The 22,369-nt window shown below is 41.1% G+C and overlaps 1 protein-coding gene across 2 annotated transcripts; it reads left to right on the forward strand.

Annotated features, from left to right (window-relative positions):
• The first annotated feature begins 5,707 nt into the window (after nucleotides 1–5,707).
• Nucleotides 5,708–21,898, forward strand: wrap53 (WD repeat containing, antisense to TP53). 2 transcript variants are annotated; one of them, XM_042400853.1, is made up of 11 exons: nucleotides 5,708–5,925; nucleotides 6,293–6,713; nucleotides 6,900–7,086; nucleotides 9,860–9,955; nucleotides 10,455–10,563; nucleotides 13,744–13,832; nucleotides 16,083–16,306; nucleotides 17,612–17,823; nucleotides 19,089–19,192; nucleotides 19,411–19,554; nucleotides 20,274–21,898. In XM_042400853.1, the coding sequence occupies exons 2-11, from the start codon at nucleotides 6,470–6,472 to the stop codon at nucleotides 20,497–20,499; spliced, it is 1,635 nt and encodes a 544-aa protein (XP_042256787.1). In that variant the 5' UTR covers nucleotides 5,708–5,925; nucleotides 6,293–6,469; the 3' UTR covers nucleotides 20,500–21,898. The 2 variants fall into 2 exon arrangements, with proteins under 2 accessions (XP_042256787.1, XP_042256788.1); XM_042400854.1 differs by having other exon boundaries at nucleotides 5,708–5,878.
• The last annotated feature ends 471 nt before the right edge of the window (nucleotides 21,899–22,369 follow it).

Consider the following 22,369-nt stretch of genomic DNA (forward strand, 5'->3'; position numbering starts at 1 on the left):
AAAGAAACAAAAAAAAAAAGGGCTCCCTGCTGCACCAGTTGATCACTTGAGCAGGGGAGAGGGGGGTGAGGTTAAAAGGAAGATGGGTATCCTCTGGCACTCAAAAGATTAAGCACCTTATACTGAACTAATGCACTTTATTGAGATGGGATTTGAATAGTTTTTTTTTTCTTTTTTTTTTTTCATGTGTGTATGTATGCGTGTGTTCAGAATCAATGCGCATATGGTATGTGTACATACACATCATCTGTGCGCATGTGCATCGGAACTGGAAGGGGGCGGTGAAACAGTCGGTGGGGTGAATGGTCGGGCTGTTAGGTTTTCAAAGTCAGGGGGACCTTTAGTTGAAACCTTATCAGAGAGCAAATCCTTTCTCGAAAGACAAACACTGTTGATATTTCTCTTGTTTAGCATTTTTTTTACGTTTTATATAAAAAGTAAAGCTATTGAAAAATGGATTATAAAAAAACTTGAAGATTTGCACTTGCCTAAAAAAGAAATAACAAAAACAACAAAAAAAATCAAACAAATGGGGTTAGTTATAGAAGTGAATATTTTTGTGAATGTGTATGAATGACTGAGTGACTGATGTGATGGTTGGTTTGTGTCAGTAATATACCAGTCTGCACAATGTTTGTTTTGGTTTTTTTTTTTTTTTCTTTCTTTAGTTGCTTACCACGATGTATGAAACATAAGAGGCCATTTTTGTCTTTTTTGTTCAAATGTTAATTTTGTATTCTCATGTTTAGAGTGTGTGTATGTGTGTGTTTGTGTCCCTTCTCCAAACAGGGACTTGATCTGTTTGTTGTAAGAATGAGTGAATGAGAGAGAGAGAGAGAGAGAGAGAGGGGGCAATTGCACAACACATCCTTTCTCTCACCAGCTCTTCATCCCCAGATTAGACGAAAATAGAAATGCATACATTTGTATATGTTAGCTTTGCGCTCATCACATGATGACCACCACTAGTTTATTTCCCTTTGCTTCTCCCTCCGGGGAGCTGTCTCTGGACCTGTGAGGGCTAGAAGACAGGGCGAATCATGAGGGACATTACTGTGTGTGCATCAGATCGAGACTTTGTACGAGTGTTTGTGTTTGTGTGTGTGTGTGTGTGTATGTGTGTGTTTTCAGTGTGCATGTTCATTTACTGTTCATAGAAATGAGTTAAGACTACAGGTACTCATTTTGAATACATGTGCTTTTTTGTATGTGTATGAATGCACATTTGTGCCTAAGAACTTGGATAGGGTGCGTGGCCATTGAGACATTAACTCTTTTTTGAGAGCGAGTGTGGCGTGTGTCAGTGCTCAGCACAGTGTATGTAATGTATGTAAGTTTATATCGTAAATATTTGTAGTTCAGTCTAGGGGTGATCCATCGGAAGGTTAGTCCAGTCTGTTTTCCTGGGGTGTGATCACGTTGCCTTTTGTCAGCTCTCGAACTTGTGAATGAAAGGTGTCGAGTTTCTGACTCTGAAAAAAAAAAAAATACAGCATCTTAATGTGCAAGTGCACAGAACGGTGCATGAAATGTTAGCATATTGTGTTACTTATTCGTTGTTGCAATTTGATAATGACGAGTTTTCTTTTTTTAATGAAAAATATATATGAATATATACATTATATACAAAGTTTAAAAAGTATTTGGACTAAGATAATGAGCACTTGGGGCTGCTATTTTTGTTGTGTGTTTTTAATTTTTTTTTTTTTTCCTTAATTTGTTTTTCATTTTTGTTTCATTATCGCCATGTGAAGTGTGTGTATTATTTCTTTCTTAAGAAAAATATTGAATGTATTCCAAAAAAATGACAAGAAACCCGTGCTGATACCAGATTTTTTTTTTTTTCCTCAGAAGATTTCAAAAATGGAAACAAAATACAAAAAAGCTTCAAAGAGTTTAGCGAGGTCTTTTTTTATTTACACAGCGGAGAAGATAAAAAAAAAAAAACTCGGGATGGATACAGTTGAACACACTGCCTCTACAATCCTGGTCGTACAAATAGTGACTAAGAATTAAAAGAAAGGACTCTTTCTATTCCATACTGGAGCTTTGGTTGTTTACAAACCACATGGATATCTGTGGGTGCAGTTTTTTGTTTGTTTTAATTTTTTTTTTTCTTTATTTTTTCCGTTCCCACATAAGACGGGTGGGGTTTGCAAGTGCGCTTCTGCCATATGGACATTGAGTGGTGTTGGTTTTTTTTGAGGAAGAGTGGCAGGCATCACAACAACATGGACAAGATCCTCTAACTGGACCTTTTTGTGTGGTCGTGGATCCTGAGACTTGATGATCAACCATGGAGCGAAGGCGGGAAAATCAAGGATTGGCTCTGTTTTGTGTAGAATGGAGTGCAGGGCTACATAACCCTAGAGGGAACTGAGAGGACGATATGAGTACACCTGGTTAGTGCGCTTGTCCTCACCTCAACCCTCATAAGCACTCACACCCTGCCCTCACCAACTCACCTATGCACTTTTGTTCATTCAAGCTGTGAGGTACCATTTTGGGGATGGGAGCACAATTACAACAGGAGGATTGCTACGACTTTGACAAAGTCACTGAAAAGATATTCCCAAACTGAAATAAGAGACTCGAGAAGCTCGTCTTCTCCAACCTCCTGTATATAACCATATTTTTGTATTACCTTTCTGAGTAGAAAGAAAATGGATGAAGGAAAATTCATGAGACATTGATTATATGGAGTGAATGTTCTTCAAGAAAACCAATCTTTTTGAATATAGTTTAAGATAGACTCGCGGTGCATTTCCCTTAGTTTGCCAGTAACCCTGAAACAATCGGGGATGGAAGGGAAAACCACATGGACTGAGGTGTTGGACATGCTACAGTGGCTCCAAGACTGAGTGATAGCTACTTATCAAAATGGATGTTGCAGTGGCTACAATTGTCCCCGCCAAGAGTGTTTGATCAACAAAGTAAAAAAAAAAAAGGCAGTAATGGGTTCGAAGAGCTGTTGGCAAGGACACTTCGTCTCCCAACCTGCTGCCTGCCTTGAGAGCTGTAGAGTCTTTGGCATTGGTAAGATATGCTTGCTGAAGTGCAATTTGGTCTGTTGTCAGCACACATGAGTGACTTTATTTGATCAATTTACTCCTGTTTAACCTTGTTTCAGTGCGGTGATCTTGTGCTTTTCTGTCTTTCTCGCAGGAGTTTGGCTGTGCTTCATTTGCTGCCCTCTGCAAGGAGGATCTAATCTACAGCCAACCCATGAACCAGTTAACCCTAAACCTATCTTTTGAACTAAAACCCTAAGAAACTTTTCTGTCTTGACCTTGGACTGGGCAGGCCATTGGCATTATCAGTTGGACAGTTACCAGATGAAGTTACAGGTTCACCGACCATGGATCACATCTGCGTTTGGAAGTGTTAGGTTCGGGATTTGATCACGCACTCTCCGGCAAAGAAGAGGACGAGAGGCACGATCTGCTCAGATGTCGTCATCCACCTCAGCTTGAAACTCTCGGGTGGTCGCGTGGAGGTCTTCTAACCAGCAGGACAGAAGACCTGCCCCTCCTGCCCAGATGTCAGAGACAGAGAGCTGGTTTGGGTTTTGATGGACATGGCTGGATTAGATCTAAGCCACCACAAATCCCTGCAGCTGTGGAACTGGATGAACTGAAGACTTGTACAAAAAAAAAAAAAAAAAAAAGACTTTTGAGACATGACAGAACACGTACACTTAGCTACACGTCACATAGATTCAAGAGTCCAAAGGAGTTGCAGACACACTACATGCACACCTACAGCAAAAGCAACATACACTCATTTAAATTGGCTCTCCTCTGGAACCACGTCTGCACACATAACAGGGCTACATCGATATCACATCTCACAATACAGTTACACACACACAAGCATCAATGCTCATCACTATAAACGCTGAGCTGTGTAAATAATGTAAAAGTTTGTGTTTTTGATTTTTCTCATAGTGGGTTTTGCTTTATTTCTCTGTTCAACATGCCTTAAATTGTATAGTTCAGTCCTGAACAGCTAACTGAAAATGTTCTTGAAACAATGATGAATTTAAGTTGGAAACAAGCGCGTTAAATATCTAAAATGAAAGAAAGAAAGGAGCTTTCTACAAGACTGTTTTCTGTTGACTAACAGAACTGTCTGTTCTGTAATAACCTGCTACATGTACATCTGATCACCGTGAAAGTTACTAGTTAGCTCCAGAATAGAGCAACAAGCTGTTCTCGATTATTATAATTTTGCTGGTGGTTTTTTGCCCTTTTGGTTTCATTTAAATGACGAGTGGATTTGTTCAGATTTCCTGTTTAGAATATTGCTGAAGGTGCAGGCTTAATAAAGGGCTGAAGTCTGTACTATCTGGAGCTGAGCTGAAGGGGTGCAATGAATAAGAATTAGCTTGAAGCACAGACTTGTTGCTGTGTGACAAAAGAGCGCAGTAATATTGTTGGATATAGCAACAGATACCCTGATTTAGGCTAAACTGTAGTAAGGTCTTCATCCTCAAATTGAGATATAAGCTGGGGCTTTTTTCATATATTTACACTCCGGGAGTTATATGTTATGACATCTACTAGGTACTTAAACAGTTTTGAGATATGACTTGGGCCTGGATTAGAAGCATGATTGTTAGCGCAAGCTTGCATGACTTGTAATTTTTGTGGGTTTTGACACTAACTTGGCCTTTGTTCTGTTTGTGCACCGGGTAGTGCTGCCGATCATCTCTGATGGCACTGAGTAGATAAGGAATGGACCAGTCAGTTGTGTGTAAGCTGAAGGGAGATTCCATTTCACGAAAATTTGGAAAGTGTCTTGTGTATCTAATGGGATTTGAGAGATTAATGCTTTTAGTCAACCATTCATTTTTTGTGCTACACAAATCATCAATCAACCAATATGGAGTTTTTAATCCAAATAGCCTCTGATATTCATCGACTACCATCAGATTAGAATTGTAATAAACTTTGTGTGTTTTCATCAGCTGAGGTTGTGATGGATAGTTACCTGCCATAGCTAACTGTATTAACCAGAGTAGCCACATCCTCTAGTGTGTCATAACAGTTGAATTGATACTGAATTAATACTAAATGGTTACCAAGTTTAATGTTATCAGTTGCCAAAACAGTAATATACTTTAACCAATGAGTATGCTATGAAGTCTCTTATTTGTGAATGACTATGAAAATACCTATGTTTGACATTTTTAAAAGCTGATATTGGGTGGTATTAGCTGTTGGTCAGTCAATCTGTCTTAAAGGAGTAACAGTTTGCAGTTTATTTTACTGCACTAAAAAGGGTTTTATGATTAGATAAACTGCAATATTGTGTTGTCAAAAAGCCCTGGGTGTTTGGTTGCAGCCTATGAAAAGATCCTGTGGTCTGTCTCTGAAAGTATGTAGTTGGTATTCTGATTCATAGTAGTTCCAACAATATTGGCCTACAAAATGAAAATGATACCCCAATCAGCTCAGCTCATTTGCTTAATAAGTCTTTGAATGTTGTTAAAAATAACAGCATACATGTAACGAAACCCTTATGGAGAAGAACAATTGAAAGATATGTAAATAGTTTTGCTTTGTTTGTTTGAAGAACAAAATAAATACTAAATAAATAGCATTTAGCAGTGACTGACTCAGTATTTCTCTGACTTAAATAATTCATGAAGTGTGTTTGCATGTGTGCACATGAGCCATCTGTGAGTGCATCTAAACCAAACCCTTGAGACGTCATCGGCGCAGATCTCGCGATAGTTGGGAAACACATGGCCGCCCTCGGTGTTTACAACTTCTCGTGATGAGCTGGTGAATTGAAACACGAAAGTGTCGGAAGCGAAAGGAACGTGGAGTATTCTTGTGTATTATTCATGCTCTCCGACTTTGCCACAACCGAGGTGAATAGTGTGTAAAGCCAAATTACGCACAGAACCTTTAAAGCCAGGTAGGTAGCATCAGCCTGCTAACATGAGCTAACGCAAGGCTGCTGCTGCTGCCGCTGTAGTGGTCGGACGGTTGAAGGAAACTAAAGCTTTCAAATTATATAAAATGGCAGCAGAGGCATGCATGCAATAAAATGTGTAAGGTTCTGTGATATGTACCTCTCAAGCTTTAACTTAGCAAAATTAGTGGTCGGCACGTCAACGACTAGCCACAGGTGTCTGTGGGGTGTTTGCACGACCAGTATATGTATACCTCTAAACAGCATTATATTGCATTGTTTTCATGCTGCAGCTGTGTTTTCCCCCATCTGATATTATTGGTTTATCTCACCTGCTCTGTCTCTTTGTGTTCATCTTTGCCCGCCCCAGGCTAGTTGGTGCTGTGATGTCCTCGTCCCCCAGCAGACTCAAACACCCACACTGCAGGAAGAAGCACTATCCTAGTAGCACCTACCTCACCCACGTCTGACAGCAAACCCACAGAAACACACAAGGCACCTGGACGCCAGGTAGAGGACTTGACAGGACAGCTTGAGAAACAAAGATATGTCTGATTCGGCTGGAAATGGTGAAAGTGGAGGTGTGGCAGGCGCAGGGCAGGACTCAGAAGCAGACAATGAGCCCCCTCAACAGGCGCCACCTTTACCTGGAGGCGACAGCTTAGAGGAAAGGGACACTTTGGAGGAAGAAGCCCCAAAGTCTGCGAAGCGGCCCAGGCTGAGCGAGGAGGACCAGGGGCTGGAGCAAGTTGCTAAGCTCGTGGAGATGCATGGAGGAACACCAGCACAAAGTAAAGTTTCTGTTCTCATAATGCTGCACATATTCTATAAAATAGCCTACAAAAAAAAGGGGAAAATGTGTTAAACTAAAGAGCGTGTATGTCTGTCAGAGATTATAATTCAGGATTTGCTTGAAGACTAATTTATTTTTTTCTGTCCCTTACCTGCACAAATTTCCACTTTGTTCCTGGGGAAAGGAGCACCCCTACAATCTGAAGAGGGTGGTCGAGGGGCGCAGGAGGTGACTGCGAGCGAGGAAGGTGAGGAGGAATGCCGTCAGAACGGAGACGGAGGTCATGATGCCTCTTTAGGGGAAGGAGAGACGAAACCAGAGGAGGAGCACAACGGTAACGGATCTGCAGACAGCCCCAGTGAAGAACAGCAGTAAGTGGAGGAAGGAGTCCGGTTTATTTTTAACTAGTGTTCACGTTACTAGGGGCAAATCTAGTATCCAGTAGACGGACCATCAAGTGAGCTATTTCAAGCAGGGTTTTGCGGGGTGTGGTGGTGTTATGTAAGGATCGGGAAGATGTGTCAAACACATGTTTTTGAAATAGAGAGAAAAAGAAGTTTTTGTGCAGGCACTGCAGAACAAGAGGTGCTGGCAACTGCAGGATGCCTGTATAGTCTGAAACGCAGCGCTAATGCCAGTGTTCCTCCATCGTAAAAACTTTGTGATTTATTTTTGTGACTTTAAATTGAATGTGTGCTACTGGTGAATCATCTGAAAAGAACATTCCTGCTATTTATAGCAGTTTGTTCTTATGTGTACCACTAAAGTGACAGCTTCTATTCACCAGCACTACCAAAGAACTTAAATTGATAAGAAGCTGATTGGTCGTTTCATTGCAACATCAGCACACAGCAGCAGAGCTACGCCTCCGCCATTTTGGACTGAAGGCGACTACTGAAGGCGACTGCTGTATTATCAAAGACCTTAATGACGCCTGCAAAGTGCTGTACCAAAATGTTGAACAATGAAAAAACATTATAATATGCATACTATTATAACTATTTACAGACTTACTTATTTATTTATTAAATTTATGAAAGAATCAAATTCATTCATTCAGAATTTCATTTATGAAATAAAAAAAAAACTTTCAAATCATGGGGTCAGATTTGCAAATTCTGAGAGAAAGAAAGACATGACATAATATAACAAAATAAAACTTTTTGCCCTGCTTCCCAGAGGAGCAAAAAGTGAGCAATGGATAAAAATCGAAGCTAGAAAAATTCAGCACTCTTGGGATTTTGAGAAACCAGACAATCTCAAACTTTTTCATGTCAAGGACCTCCGAAATAGATGCACAATAGACCACAAACCCATGTTTGAGAGGATTTCGTTTGAAAGAATCTCCTAACAAGATCCGTTCCCTGGAAGTTAGTGTAATAAAAGTGAAATGAATCTGTTTGTGCTTTTGCTGGGAACCCCCTGCAGCCCTCTTAAAGACCTCTGGTAGTCTTTGGATCCCAGTTTGGGAACTTCTAAACAACTCGATAACCACATTACCAAGTGGATAAAATTAGGGATGTCACAAGAATCAGTACATAGATACCAAATCAATACCAGCATTTTTAGATATCAGAAGTATCAAAGCCTCACTCTTTGACTATATTAGAATAATAACACTGAGTTAGAGTGTTTGTTTAAATGCTGAAACACTTAAAGTTTCAGTCAAACTTACAAGATGAGAGCACATAATCACACAGCTGTATTAGTTGTTACAGCGTCATATTTCACTTCCTCTGATTTGAAATGACTATTTTTTAGGCTGCTTTGCTTTCTACTTGAAGGCTGCAGGTCAATATTTCATTAGTAACTCTTATTCTAATGCAGCCTATATGCTTAAATCATCAAACACACAAAGTTTCTGTTCAATTGTTGATGTTAAAAGTAGTGTAAAAAAGGTTTTAAATAAAGGAATGTGTCCTGAATGGGATTTCTGGTTTTGCCACTGTATCAAGTCAGGTTACTTTAGTGGTAATTTTAGTATGATGACATCACTACTTATCACTACTTTATTTTGAGAAATTTTCTATTGTGCTTCTGATTGGGCTGTCACCAATTCTGGGTGCTTGAAGATGTGATGAATTTGAATGAACGTGATGACATTTTCAGTCCAAAATGGCGGCAGCACTACCGCAGCACCATCTAGCGGCGGTTGTCAAAAAAGCACCAGAGTTTCATCTCCTGTGCTTCTGTACTCTTTGCTCTCCAGTACACACTCAAGTGACCAAAGCAAGCAATGATTGTTGAATACAATGACGCCCATCAAACTTGCATATACTACAGTTCTAGATTATTTTTTATTTAACATTAAAATGTTCTGTAAGTGTCTCCCACCTGGCATTACAAATTGCAGACAGTAAACTTAGCAGACTATCTACCGATACTGCTGTTATGGTTATTATTATTATTATTATTATTATTATTGGTTATATTAACATTAATGTGTTATAAATGAGAATATGTTGGAAAGGATGATTTTTGATCTGTTGTGCTCCTTCAAACAAGTAAAACAGCCTGTTTCCTCTTCATACTGCAGCCAAATATCAGCAGGAAATGTGAGGAAGGGTGTGATCAAGTTAAATAAGTTTCAGTCATAATTCAAATGTTGTGATAACTGTGCAGTCACAGCAATTTGAGCCTGTGTAATTGCCCCGTGAGTGTTATTGTTTGGCTCCGAGCGTTACATGTCGCTCTGCTTCCTCCGCGCGTTTTTTTTTTTTTACGACAGCACTCATGTTGAAGTGGGGCAGCGAAAATCAGCGCAGCATCAACTGATTAAACATTTAACACTGTCAATAAATGTAATGGAAAAAATGCGGACAAGATGACACAGGATGAAGAACAATGGAATTAACCTGCGGATGTGTGAAATGTGATTAAAAATCCACTCAGTGAAACAGAGTTTTAACTGAGCAGCTCAGCACGCAGCGAAATGTTCAGATTCACCATAAATTTCCTGTTGAGCTTTGTGCAAGGTGACACCGTGGTTCATATACAGGAAGAGTTGTGTCTGAGGTCAGGAAACTCACCTTAATGAAACATCATTGGTACGATGGGTTATTCTGTCCTTTAATTTAATGTATGTTTGTCCATTCTGTCATTTTAACTCATTAACTGAAGACTTCTCTATATCTTGTCCTCCAGCCTTGGCTTAGATTTCACCCAGAACCCCCAGATGCTGACTGGTTCATGGACTGAATACTCCAACTTCCCAGAGAATTACCTCAAAGGCTGCAAATGGTAATTTCCTATAAAAATAACATGACACAATAAACTATGCGGATGAGGTTTTAAAGGTGCTAAGTATAAAACTTTCACACAGTTATCGAGTTTGTGAGTCATTAGTACCATAAAGAAACAAGACTATTACATTTGCACATGTGCCCAGGGGCAGATATCAAGGACGGATATCAATGTTCTGCATTACAGGGAGAAAATTATATTCTGTCAGCGCAAATGAAGCCAAAGGAAAATTACCTCCACTGTGTGTGTCTCCCTCAGGCCATAGTGGGAACACTAGTGCTGACAGTACATTTGCTATAAGAGAGGATACTAGTAACAATCTTAATCTCATTGTCAAGATAAATCAATATGTCAGGCCATTACAGTAATTATATGAATAGCAAACTTTCCATGTACTAAAGATGCTTACATAAAACTAACCTGACTGCATGTTTTTCTCAGTTCACTGCTGTTTATTCACCATTTTCCTCCCATCTTCCCTTCTTCGCTGACCTAGGGCCCCCGATGGTTCCTGTATCCTGACTAACAGTGCAGATAACGTGCTTCGTGTGTACAACCTCCCTCCTGAGATTTACAGCTACAACTGGGATTCGATTCCTGAGATGGTGAGTATGAAATAGACTCCCAAAATCTTGATAGTAGTGGATGAAGACGTAGCTGGCTAAGAGGCTGCTGGAAACTTACAGAAAAAACCTTAAATCTCAAAGCAAGATAGCTGAGATTACAGTAGATGTCAGTCTTGAGTCTTGCTTTGTAGTTAGAGAAATCCTCAATATATTTGTATGCAAGGTACAAGTAGGAGTTTCTCTAGTGCCCCCATCAGGCCAAAATCCAGGTCACTTATTCACCATCATGTTCTGTAAGACGAGTCCAGCAAAGGAAGTCTGTTCTGTTTAATTCTATAAAACACCATCACAGACTCATCTGTTGCTGCTGCTGCAAAGCGGATCCAGTCTTAACTAGATGTGAAATAGAACATAAATAGATATTCAATTAATACTACTACTACTAATAATAATAATAAACACATTACAAAAACTTAGATATTTAGAGTTAAGGAATAACATTTAGGTTTTATAGGGATGAAGTATAAAGAGTAAGAAGTCATCCAGTTTTTGACTGCTGAGGAGACAAACTTTTAGGTTTTCACTCTGTGTGCAATCATTAGCCTGTTGTGAAGTTGTCGTTGTCTGCATGTCAGTGAAAGTGGGTTTCCATAGCAATGTACAATTTCACCAAGAGACTATATTACAAATTCATTTAATGCTTGAATATTTTATTCAATAATGTAATGATGAATATGCAAATAGTTTTTTATTTCAAAAGTTGTTGGATACAAGCTGTTCTACTTCACTGAAAAGTCTGTTCTTGTGTATGTGCACCGGATTTTTTGAAGTTTCCACATTACACTTGTGTAAGTTGCACATTGGCTCCAGATTTAAGGTGAGCACAGAAACTTTCTGCCTTCAGCAGATGAATCTGAAAACAGTCTCATAGTGTCACTTTGTAACTCTGCACATCATTTGGCACAGTGAAGCTCAAACATCCAAGTGAAGTAACTATGAGTAAAACTCATTTTTGAGTGCAGGAGGGACTTAAAATTTTGAAATAAAAGAAGATATATTTTTTAAGATTCACCAGCGTTAAGTCCTCCATCACTCTCCCTCCTCCTTGAAAAGCCTCCAGTCTCAGTTTGTGGTGCAGGTTGCAGGCTATCATGAGCTAGCACTACTTTATAAATTACACACTCTAGCCGACAGACTGTGAGTCACTTGAGTCCGTCCAAGTGAACCCAGCGAGAGGCACTGGTCATCTCATTTCCAACATTTTGGTTTGGATCCTGTCGTTTCAGGCTGTGACACTGTTGGTATCAAAAATAGCTTGATTCTGCTACTTCAAGAAGCTTAATTATCACCATGAGCTTTGTGTTACAGCCACTACTGCTGCTACTGCAGTGGCCGACCATGTCGATAAGCAAACCAGCAGGCTGAACTACAATAATTAACTTCCTGTTGTTTTCACAACACTTGCATGCACCTGTCCCTTTCACCCCATGCAGTATCTTTGCTTCATGTCTCTCCTCCTGAGGAAGCATGCCTCACATTTTAAAAACCTCCGCTTTAATGATGCAGCAAATCCTGTGCTCTCCATTACTGCTGACATTCCTACTCCATAACTTTGATTAGTCCTACCTTATTTTATGTCAAAGTTGATGGGTTTCAGTGCTTAAATCATGTACATGAGATATTATCTATTATTAAAGATCCTCTCCAGACATTAAGACGTATAAAGATCCTCTGCTGGGAACAACAATGTGTGTCTGATATGGTTTTTATGCAAAAAAAATAATTAGCACTTTAAAATCCTTATAATGACATCTACTCCTTCTCCCTCATTAAAAGTTCCAGAATCTATGAATATGCAAATACATTCATGGTGGCAGGCAGCAGTGCAGCAGCTTCTCTGGCTCCTTTTTATGGTGTACAGAGTGTTAGGGACTCTTCTCTTAACGTGAGTAAATGTGCAGATAACGTGGCTAGTTCAGCTAGGCCAAGAAGGTACAGCCCAACTGAACTTCTGATCATTATTATCAACTCGCCCGCCTCACTCCTGCCAAAGTTTAGAGCGGCGCTCAGCAGACTGCATCTCCTGAGGAAAACCATGCCCTGCAGCAGCGGGCTGGCATAGCAGACTACAACAGCTCAGAGGCACGGAAGCAGAAGAGGGGTTAGCGGGCCAGTCTGTTACCCAAGCTAAAAGCAACACGACCAGGCCAGCCATTCCATCACTCTGTCTGGCCGGCGTTCACTCACTAGAGAACAAAATAGATCTGATCCAACCGAGACCGAGCGTTCATCGAGAGATGAGGAACTATTGTTTTTTCTCCTGATGGAAACTTGGCTGAACAACGATACGCCAGACTCGACTTTTCAACTTGACGGGTTGTTACTCGTCCGTGTAGACCAAAATCAGCAGTCAGGGAAAACCCGAGGAGGTCGCTTCTGCATATAATTATCTTTTAATTATAAATGATTGGTTCCTTAGATTTGTGACGTGGGAAATCCTGAGACTGTCCAGTTTCAAAGCGGAAATGCTCAGCCATGGCATTAACTGCTTATATGCTCCTAATATGTCTCGTAGCATATGAAAAATACCACATGGACATATTAAAAAGGTTTAAAACTTGAGGGAGTCTTTCAAACAAATACTCTATCAGTTGAGAGTTACTTTAGATTATATTAAGGTTATATTAAAGACATTGTTACTATAAAATGTAAACATTTTTGATAAGACTCATGCTATGTCGTTGAGCTTGAATTCTGCATGTATTTTGTGTAACTGAGACGCGTATTTTAATCAATTTAAGACAACTGCTCAAGTCAATGTATGACTGCAGATTCAGCTGATAAAATGAAATAAAACGGGCATTCTGTCATCAGGTTTGGGAAAATATCAAGTGGCGAGCTAAATCTTTTAATTGTATTACATGCTGGTAGATTGGGATCACTGAGCAAAAATAATTGAAATATAATCCATTTTCCTCCATAACAGAGATCTCACAGTCTTTGTGAAAAAGGTAGAAAATTAAGCCGTGATTGCTCTATTCCTCTCATGGTGCCAAAGGCTTCTGATATTGAATTTTACTATGAGGGAAAGCCATGCGATATTGTCATTTATCCATCTAGTAGTCCAGTATTCTGCACCAGTCAACCCCTAAAACATTTTACTTTCTTCAGTCTTTGCATGCCTCACTCTGTCCTTTCCCCTCTTTTCCTCTAATGCAGAGTCCAGCGCTGAGGATGGCAGAGGGAGACACCATCTACGACTACTGCTGGTACCCCAAGATGAACTCTCTGGACCCGGACACATGCTTGTGAGTTGAAACTAATCTTTGCCAGACTGTTTCATGAGCCTCCGCTCTTAGCAGCTGGATAGAGGAGACATTTAAAGTTCACTCTGAAGGTCAACCTGCCAGATGGCGAAAGATGTATGCACAAAAAAAGGTACTATTTTGTTTACTGAGGCTGGTGTCAGCCAGTGATTGGTGTTTTTAATCTAGATCTCAAATGGTCAGAGTGGGATACTGTGTTTATGTGACTTAAGATCTGTGTGCTTGGGTATGTGTAATAGACTATCCGAATATAGAAGATGTTGTTGTATGCTTCTGACTCATTCTTTGATCCCAGTGGTATTTGCACTCGTTGTGGGAGCCGGCTGCCAGCGTGGAGAGAAGCTGTAAAAGCTTTCTGATGTCTCTCATTATGAGTGAAGAGTTGGCCTTCGTCCTGTCTGCCTCTGCCTCCGTCGCAATGCGCTCGGCTGTTTGAGGCCCACGGTGCTTTTCAGCACGATTCAGCCCACTAACAGCACTCCCGAATCCAGACAACACCTTAAGGGCCTCGTGATTCCCTGACTTGGGGCTTGTCTTTTCATCTCTTTCTCCTGTTTTTGCTGTGTATGTGTGTGTGTGTGTGTGTGTGTGCGTGCAGGTGCGCGCTCTCGCAGGCTTTTATATCGCGGCGATTATGACATCACTGTGTGTTTATGCGTGTGCTCTGAAGCAGAGCCAACATCAGTAACTCCCCGCTGTCACTATGGAGAACGCCAATCATCTGTGGCAAGAGAGGTAGGGCAGTGCTAACGAGCTTAGGCCAAGTTGCCAACAGTGTGCGCTGTGTATTCCCCCCCCCCTCCACACACACACACACTCGCGCAACTCCCATCATCCTCCAGTTACAGCCTCCACCCTCCGACAGATCCCTCTGATCAAGGCCCAGCGTTGGCACCGCTCCACCCCGACACCACACAGCCTTCACTAACAGGAGGGGGTGTGGGGGTCAGGGGCTCGACGTCCAGAGATGAGAGTTGTGTAGTTGTGTAAACAGCGCGACGTTTAACAAACGGCTCATGTGGACAATGAACCACTCGAGAGTCCTGTGTGTATCTGCCAAAGCCGCGCAAAGACCTGTCCGTCATGAGGATGAGGATGCCAGTAGGAGCCGACAGCAGACGCTCTTCATCTTCTTCAGATCACTGCCACATATCAGAGAGGAGCTCCTGCGGGGGCACAGCGAGGTGGTTGGACAAGCTCTCAGTACAACGTTAAGGGCTGAGACAGCAGATAAAAGGTTATGGTTGTGATTATTGAACGCAGCTACATTAAACCTGTTTTTCTAGTGCCTTCCCTGCCTCCCTCCTCTCTCTTTCTCTCGATCTTTTCACATCTCCCATTTTGTTTCTCATTCCTCCCCCTGCGCTCCTTGAACTCTCCGTCTGCCAAAAGCTGTGTGTTGTTGATGCCCCTCCTGTAGAGAGGGAATAAGGGCCCCTGTTATGGCTTGGTTAAGTTGCACTGAGTTCTAGGCATTGCTCCAAGCTAGCAGCAGTCTAGCATTATAATTGGGCATTTCCCTGCTCTGGAATAAAGCTGCGGCTCAGAGGGGCCATAACAGAACACGGCAGCAGCGGTAGGGGCTAATTTCCTTTGTCTAATTGAGCTGCAGTGATGTTTCGGCATTTGTTCAGCGCCCAATAATTAGAGTTAAAAAGGCATGGCTCAGTCTTTGGCCCTGATTTGAATCAATAAGAATGCGCTGTGGTCTTGTCTCCATAATGAGGCATAGCACAATGCAGTCTATTTGTTTTGATGCATTGATACATTCAGGTGGATGTGGTGCAGTAGAGGTTAGCAACAAGAAAATGAATCAAACACGAAGGTCATACATAATGTATTTTTTTTTTAGGAGAGTCTCAGCAGCATATCAGGGGATCTGTTTTGTTCCCCTCTGAGATGCAGATAGAGCTCTGCTTTATTCCACTAGTTCTTTTGTTTTACTTTATGGACAAATACAGATTGGCACGTTATGTTCCTTTACCGCACACCAAATATGTTCTCGTGTTGAAGCTCTAAAATGAGTAATTTGTTAATTGCTAGCTGGAAAGAATTATCCCACAGGGACAAAAATGATTGACTCCATCAAATATTCTAATTTGCACCGTTCACTCTCTAATCCCTGTTGTCTCTTAGTCTTTTTCCCATGAGTGTTAATAACTCACTCTCTTCCCCTCTTCGCCGTTCTCTTTTTTTTTTTTTTTTTTTTTTTTTTTCTGGCCTCTTCCGCAGTCTGGCCAGCAGTAGCCGTGACAACCCAGTCCACGTGTGGGATGCATTTTACGGGGAGGTGCGAGCCAGTTTCCGGCCCTACAATCACCTGGACGAGCTGACCACAGCCCACTCCCTCTGCTTCTCCCCCGACGGCACGCAGCTCTACTGCGGCTTCGACAAAACTGTCAGGGTCTTTTACACTGAGCGTCCCGGAAGAGACTGTGAGGAGCGACCCACCGTAGGTCAGCCATCAGCTGCTGTCTGAAAGAGTTTCAGATTAAGACTAATGGAGGTTTTCCATGTTTTACATCATTATCTATAAACCATGTATAATTTAAGGGTGTAAGTTTCAAGCTGTGTTGATCATGTCTAAAAATCTAAGCAAACACATTTTTATGTTCTCAAATTATTGCAGTTGATTGATATTTTAAAATCCTGATAATTACTATATAATCATTATTTGTCATAAGTAGTATTACTGGTTCCAATGAGTGATGTAATATGTGTAACTTGGAGCGGTGAGTATTCAGAAAAGTCTTCTTGTTTTTCAAGGACATTCCAAACTCAGAGAGTGATTCACAAAAAAAAGAAAAAAAAAAAAAAGCCATTGCATTCACAAGCTATGTTCTCAGAAAATCAAATCCACAAGACAGGGACATTGTGAAAAGGATAATGAAGTTAAAGTCGGTTGTCCCTTGTATTCAGAAAGTTGCGGTTTGACAGCTGGCTGTCACGGGCTGAAGTCTCCTTGAACAAACCAACAAGGAGAGCTTTTATTTCGTACTTCTGACAAAAAAAACAAAAGGCGATTAAATGTTTACTGTGATGAATTCCCTATCTCTGTCATACCAAACAACTTCCAGTCCGCTGGCAGTTGATTCCTTTTTCACTCAACTCAAAAACAGGACTAGTGTCTCCTCTAGTTAAAGCACCGATGTATTCTAAACTATCAAAATCGTCCTTAATGATGCCAACAAATAGATTTTTATTTTTCAACTTTTTGATTTCCTTTTACACTTTTTAAACTATTCATAAAGTAGCAAAGTAGCCAGATGAGCAGGACGGGTGGCAACAAATGAACAAACTTGGTTACAACAGCAAAATTAGTGACTCAGTTTTGGGGTTTTTTTTAAGATAACTAGTAAGCTTCAGCCGTGCTGCACTGTCAACACAGCATCCTGCTCTGGCATATCAGTGCTGTCTATGAAATGTATACTCAATCACAAAAACAGGTTATGTGATACATGTGAGGACTGTGCCAAACCCTTGCTTCTACCGTTGTGCCAAAAACATGCTAAAAGCCTCTTTTTCAAGAGTGAGAAAGAGCATGATCCGGAAAGGGATAAACGCTAAAAAGGAAACAGATGATCCAATTGTGAGTTTGTATGTGGATTGTTGAAAAATATGTTCCTTTTAGAGATGTAATCAGGAACGCAGCAGCTGCCAAAAAGTTAACTTTGAGTAGAAATGATTAGGAGTTGTGTATTGTGAACCTTTTTAAAAGGCTGTTAGCCCTGCCAAATGCCACTCTCTCGTCTTTGCTGCAGTGAAGAAGCAGGGCCAAAGTGGCATCATCTCCTGCTTTGGCTTCAGCCCTTGCCAGTCTGTTTACGCCTGTGGCTCTTACTCCCGCTGCGCTGGCCTCTACTCCTGCCAAGACGGCACCCTGCTGGCTCTGCTGCCGACCCTCCACCACGGAGGCCTCACCCATCTGCTCTTCTCCCCTGACGGCAACTACCTGTACACCGGCGGGCGCAAGGTGAACGCATGAACACACAAACACGCACACACACTCGTATACAGCAGAGTGCATGCAGAGAGGAGACCTGAGGGTAACAATGCTTCATTTGAATGATCACACAAATCATCATTGGCTTTGTGTGTTAAGCAAGTATCGGATGACTTTGCTCTTCTTGTATTGCAAAATCGGGTCACACAAGCATTATCAAAGCTTTCGGGTGAGAGCTTAATACGCTCCTAAGAGCTTAATAAGTTCCTGTCTTGATGGTATGAGTCAGCATGTAATGAATCTGATTAGGCATAAAGGCGAAACTCCTCAAATTGAGTAAAGGCAAAAGTGAAATTCCAAGGATTCACTGTTTCACAAGCATGCTGCAGAGCTTTGAGGTCACAGGGGTTGAACATGCACATATTCTTGTTTTCAGAAGTATTAAATGGATTATCAGTTTACTGATAGTCATTGACTGATACTAATATATGGTAATATATATGCTGATAAGGAGAGGGGAGGCAGCACAATAATTCCAGTGTGAATGACCCTCAGTGTCTGGAAGTCTTCCCCTACTTTCATGTCACAAATTGTCCAGCATGTTCTTTTGACAAATCGCAGCACAGCGATCCCAAAACCATCCACCCCTTGTGTTATTCAATGTCCTCCATTCATCCCCGTTACCTTCTGTCACCCTGTTCAGATTAAATATACACTCTGGTCTCTATAAAGTCACTGTGTAGCATGCACGTCACACTGCCAGTTAATGAATCTACAGTTTAGCAACAAGGTCAAGAGTACAGACGGACTGCACGCTGCTGGTCTACGTTAACACAAGTCAACATGAGAAAAACAAGTGGTGGATCTGAGTGTAAATTTTAGATGGTGTTGGAAATAATCATCAATAAAAATGCTTGTATGAGTGCACCCTCACTTTCCAAGGGGTTTGGTTGTTTTACCTCACTTTTTAGCATTTTATAGATTTTCAGTCTTGCTTAATGTATTATTTAGTTTAGTTTTAGAAAATTTTGAGGGTGGTATTTATCAAGAGGTTGAGAATGTGTGTTTTATGTTTGCAAAAACTCGCCACGAATTCACCAAAACATTTGTTTCCTGCATGTATACAAGTTATCTTTTATGCTTATGTATGTTAAGTTTAATTACTAATTCTTGCACACAAGTTATCAGGTCAAATAAATGAATTACTCATTTGTTTTCACAAATAACAAATAGAAAAAATCTCTGATACCTGCTCAACTCTGAAGCTTCTTTGAATTGTGTGTGTGTGTGTGTAGGATCCGGAGATCCTGTGCTGGGACCTAAGGGAGCCCAGCAAGGTTGTGTTTTCACTCAAGAGGAACGTTGCAACTAACCAGCGCATCTACTTTGACCTAGACTTGTAAGTTTAACTCAACCATCCAGAACTCTACTCAGTGATGTGTGTGTGAGCTGTGATACTGCCCTCAAGGCCACACAGTGTTCAGTGGGAGCATGTGAGTGTCACTCATTCAGTTTTTTTTTTGTTTGTTTATTTGGGGTCATCATGGGTTTCCTCATGCCTCCATTGTTGGCACTTGCATTTTAATTTATTGTCCACTGATGTTTGTTTGTTTGCAGGTCAGGCAGGTACCTGCTGAGCGGGGACACAGAGGGAGTGGTGTCAGTATGGGACACCCAGACTGCTCCTCCAGACGGTAACGAGGAGCTACTGCAACCTCAGCTCAGGTTCCAGGCCCATTGGGACTGCACCAACGGCATCAGGTATTCAAAAATCTAAGCTAACACATTAGTGTTGGCTAAGGTCACATCAATGAGCAATGTAGCAGATTTTCAGTTTTTGCGTTAATTAGTAAGACAGATCAAATATCAGATCCACAAAATGTATCTAATAAAATTTACAAATGGTGATGAAGCGTTGATGATGGAGAAAGATCAAATATGACATGTGTACAAACAAATCACATCCAGCAGCAACTGTAGATGGGGAGAAAATCATCAAATTTACGAGCTTCCTGTTCACTGACCGTGTTGCTGTTTTCCTGCCTGGTCGTCCTGCTGTGATGTGCTGTTTTGGTTCTCCCAAACCATAGGACATACAAACAAATCATCCAACATTTTCTAGATAAAAGAAGCTTCCAATTTCAGAGTTGTAATATAGCAAAACATATCACTGCTTTGTGAGAAGAGAGAACAATAACTGAACACCTCAGCATGCAGTTATGAAAAATCCAGCAGACGGCTGTTGCTAAGTAGCCGTTCATGTAATCTAATGTCAATGTGACTGGGCTGTCAAATGAATCATGTATATTATATTATTATTATTATGAAATGCACTTTAAGAGTAACTTAGCAGTGCGAAATACTGCGAAATACAGAAATTTCAGTCAACCTAGAATCTTTACAAAAACACATATTTAATCTTTTGCCTTTATCACATCATTGTTTTTTTTTTCCTGTTCCTCCATCCATCTCTCCTCCAGTATTCACCCCTTCATGCCATTGTTGGCGACGTCCAGCGGGCAGCGCCAGTTCCCGTGGCCCAGCGATAGCGACGGTGACTCCGCCTCCGACGGCGAAGGAGGTGAAGCCGTGATGTCGCAGCAGGGGAGCCGACAAGACAACACCATGAGGCTGTGGTGGGCCGGACCGCTGGGCCCTGCCTCAGAGGGGAACCAGGAGGAGAATACGGCTGCGGCAGAGGCCTGAAGCCCTGCTGACAAAATGAATTAAATTGAGTTACACCTTCCATGTGACATTTATTTTAGGAATGTTTGGTGTGGAGAAATCTGATTATGGGTCAGTTAGATTCAGTTTAACATCAGCAACATGAAGTCTTGAGGTGGAGAAGCATTTCTGGATCATTTTTAAACAGCAACGCATATGCAGTCCAAATAAATTTGAGTTTAAACACCATATATCACCTGTAAGTATTTACAAAACAGGCCTTCAGGGCTCTGCACATGACAAGTCATGTCAATTTGGTATATAACAATTGTATCTATCTATATGCCAAAACTGTTGTCATTGCTAAAAGCAGGGAGTCCCACCTCACTCAGGTTGAGACAAGAAGTAAGTTGCATAAGGAGTGGATTGGGGCCCAACCTTTCTCAATTCTGTTAATTTGTTTTGGGAGGAAATTATTTTTTTTATGTAATCCAGTCAAGATCAAATATAATTAATCTTTTAAGGAAATTTTGTTTTAATTTAATTTAGCGGAAGATCTACAAAATCTAAAGCCTTGACTGCGGTGTGAGGCAAGATCCATTGTCCTGACTGCACCTCCGATCTGAGTCGTATCTGTTGGAGTGTTTGTTTACGTGTGTGTGTGGCTGTAATGCTGCCCCGGAGATCCCTAACTGCTATAGTTACAGTAAGTGCCATTTGTTCTTGAGCTTTGCTTTTGTAAACTGATGGGATCTCCTGTTTTTACCTTCTTTTTTAAACTATTGGAAGCACCAAGTCATTGTGTCGCTCTGTGCATACCCACAAAATGTATATTTTTGTAAAGCCATGATGATCATTCTAATTTTCGAATGTATTCTCTATAAGCAGCTAGTTTAATTACTGTAACCTCATAACAATGTGAAAGTTTAATTAGTGGATGCACCTGGGAAACGAGTGATCTTTCTCTTATTTTTTCTACAACTGACGGTCAGATGACATTTGTATCTTGTGTGAGTGGTGATGTGGCTGCACAAAACGCATTGTATTTGTATAATTGCATTAATAATGTATTGCAGTGATTTGCTCAATGCTTATGTTGCCATTAGTGGGGTGTGCTTTGCTGTAGGGTTTCTTTGCAGGTTCAGGATCTGATCAGAACACGCTCCAACCAAAGCCTTGTATCTTTAGACACTGAGGAGTCTGTCAATTTAAGAAGCCTCTGCTAATTCAGGTGTCACAAATTTGTTGCCAAGCAATAGTAGCTATGCTTTTGTAGCTATTATTACACCGTACTACACAACTTTATGCTCTACCAGGAAGCATTAGGAACCATGTAGGCCTTGATGATGTCACACAAGTCTCTAGATAGTGTCTACAACAGGTGGTTTTGTGGTGGTTTTATTCAAGCTGGAGTGAATTAAAAGCATATCTCTTCACAAGATTCACGGCCTCATTTTTGTCCTTTCTGTTCAAGGCAGTTCAGAGACGAATGCCCTGTAATAAATCCTCAATGAATGCAAGATGTTACACTCGAGTCAAGAGGCAGCTCTTAAAAGCTAAAGGGACTATTGGCTTTCGCTTATGAGATGGAAACTATTCATAGCTTTCACCTTTCCCACACATTCTGTATGAATGCACACACACTCATGTATTTGATTGTCTGAAACCACAGGGGCACACTGAGCAGAGAGCCAAGTTGGAGAGCTGCACTGTTGTGTTGTGCGCGTTGCTTAGCGACCGTCTCCGCCTTGGGAGAGGGGAGTAGGTAGAAAGACGACAAGAAGGAAAATTGGGGGCAGAGAGAGAGAGAGAGAAAATGCCAAGCAAGTGTAATAAATAATCCAGAGGTGTAGTGATTGCCACTTGTTTGTGTGATGGTCTTATCTGAGCTCTACCAGAGAGTGATCTGTGG

Source organism: Thunnus maccoyii, chromosome 22, assembly GCF_910596095.1.
Source record: "Thunnus maccoyii chromosome 22, fThuMac1.1, whole genome shotgun sequence".
NCBI classification, from domain to species: Eukaryota; Metazoa; Chordata; class Actinopteri; order Scombriformes; family Scombridae; genus Thunnus; species Thunnus maccoyii.